General features: G+C 42.5%; 1 protein-coding gene across 1 annotated transcript; it reads right to left on the bottom strand.

Annotated features, from left to right (window-relative positions):
* Positions 1 to 563: 563 nt before the first annotated feature.
* On the bottom strand, positions 564 to 1,568 carry LOC110025937 (cytochrome c-type biogenesis protein CcmE; the record flags this gene model as incomplete). Its single annotated transcript, XM_020726635.1, has 1 exon — positions 564 to 1,568. A coding segment is annotated over one exon (691 nt), but the record flags the coding sequence as incomplete, so codon positions are not given.
* Between the last annotated feature and the right edge of the window lie 305 nt (positions 1,569 to 1,873).

Consider the following 1,873-nt stretch of genomic DNA (forward strand, 5'->3'; position numbering starts at 1 on the left):
ATATAAGGAACAAAATAACAAGTATCCACACAACTTATGAGTTGGGAAATATGTTAAGGCAATAAAAATGACAAATTTATACCTGGTTTAATATTTCCCAAGAGCCAATGATGCTCCATTGACATAAGTATGCTTAAAAATCAAAAGAACCCACAAGAGACAAAATTTTGCTTGAAAGTAGTGCCACACCTCAATTTTAGTTTGCTACCCAAATTACACAAAAATTTAAAGCTCTCCCAACTCTACATATTTTCCTAAACATGCTATAAGTTGGAAGAACTTGAGCAAATTCAAAGAATGGGCTTCACCCAGTCTATGAAAATAAACCTCAACAAGTTCCAACAGAAAATATCCAGTAGATACTTCTCTAAACGAATATCTGTTATAAAACATGCTTAAAACTCATTGGTCATTAAGATGCTAAAATTCAACAAAATTACGAGCTTATATCATGTAATATTACCATATTAAGAAAATATATGATCTAAATAACTCAATAAATATCCTGAATTCATAATTCCTGTGTTAATGGTATATATCACCATATGAAAAACTCTCCACTTCAAAGTAACTGAAATCCTCATTATAAGAACACAAAAAAAAGTATGTATTTAGTCTACAGATTTTACATCAGAATACATAGTTTTATATCATGTCTACATCTCAAAAAATTAATTTGTCACTCGCTGTTATTCTTATCATATATCCGTTCTCAACGGCAGAATTTAACTAGTTTCAACTCGCAGCAATGTGCTGCATCACAAATTAGTCTAATATTCCGCTGCTAATAAATAATCGCAACCTGTGACAGGATCCAATAAAAACTCAAATTTTAAAGAAGAATTAATTAATTAAAAACCTGAATCATTGATTTTCCTCAACTCCTCTTCTCCAATGCCAAGGCCTTAGCTTCCCCTGCCTCTTCTAACTTCTTCTTATTCTTCTCAAGAGCTACTGCAACCTCCTTAGGCATATACTTCTCGTCGTGCTTAGCCAACACCTCCGTGGCCTTGAAGTAACAATCAAGGCTCCTGGCCTTGGCCGTCACCGGCGGGCCAGTGGTCGCGGCATGGATGCCAGAATCGGACGAAAACGGGCGAAGGAATCCCTCAACCACGACGGAGTGGCCCTCGCGGAAGAGGTCGGGAAGGGAACCCTCGTAGCGGACAAGGATATCGGTAAGAAGGTCTGTGACGACAAACTCCATCTCCGGGGAGGATGATGAGGGGTAGAGAACACTTCCCTCCATGACGAGGCCACCGAGGCGGAAGCGAGTCTTCGAGGGATTTGCCGTGAACTTCGCCATGGCATCAGAGGGAGTGATGTAGAAAAGAAGCTGATCCTGGAAGTTGGCGAGCACGATTACGATGAACCCAGCGACACAGCTGACGGTGAGACCGTAAGTCCAGAGGCGGCGATTCTGCAATTGGCGGGCGCGAGCGCCTATGTCGACAGGACGGCGGCGAGCGGCAGACGAGATGTAACGGGGGGAAGGGAACGGAGGAAAGGGGATGAAGAAGATGGCGGCGAGGAGGTCAGAGGATTGATGAGCGTGTGGGAGTTGAGAACTGCGGCGCGTAAGAAGGGAGAGAGACGGGATCTAAGCAGCCTGGAAGCCATGGATTGGGAGGAAGAGAAAGGTCAGAAAAACCCTAGAATCAGTTAACAAGATTTTCAGGGCTCTGTTTTTCTCCGACTCCGAGCTATCCTAGAGGCCTGAGATATCGGCGCCGGCGAACGGCTGATAAAAGGACTTTCGGAGAGGTGAATCAAGACGATCAACCAAAACGGCTGTTGTCCTACGACTTCAGCGATGGTGGGGATTTGTTAATTTACTTATTTTAAGTTTTTTTATTTTTGGAAAGTTATTTTT

The sequence above is a fragment of the Phalaenopsis equestris genome, unplaced genomic scaffold, assembly GCF_001263595.1.
Source record: "Phalaenopsis equestris unplaced genomic scaffold, ASM126359v1 Scaffold000343, whole genome shotgun sequence".
In the NCBI taxonomy this organism is placed as follows: domain Eukaryota; kingdom Viridiplantae; phylum Streptophyta; class Magnoliopsida; order Asparagales; family Orchidaceae; genus Phalaenopsis; species Phalaenopsis equestris.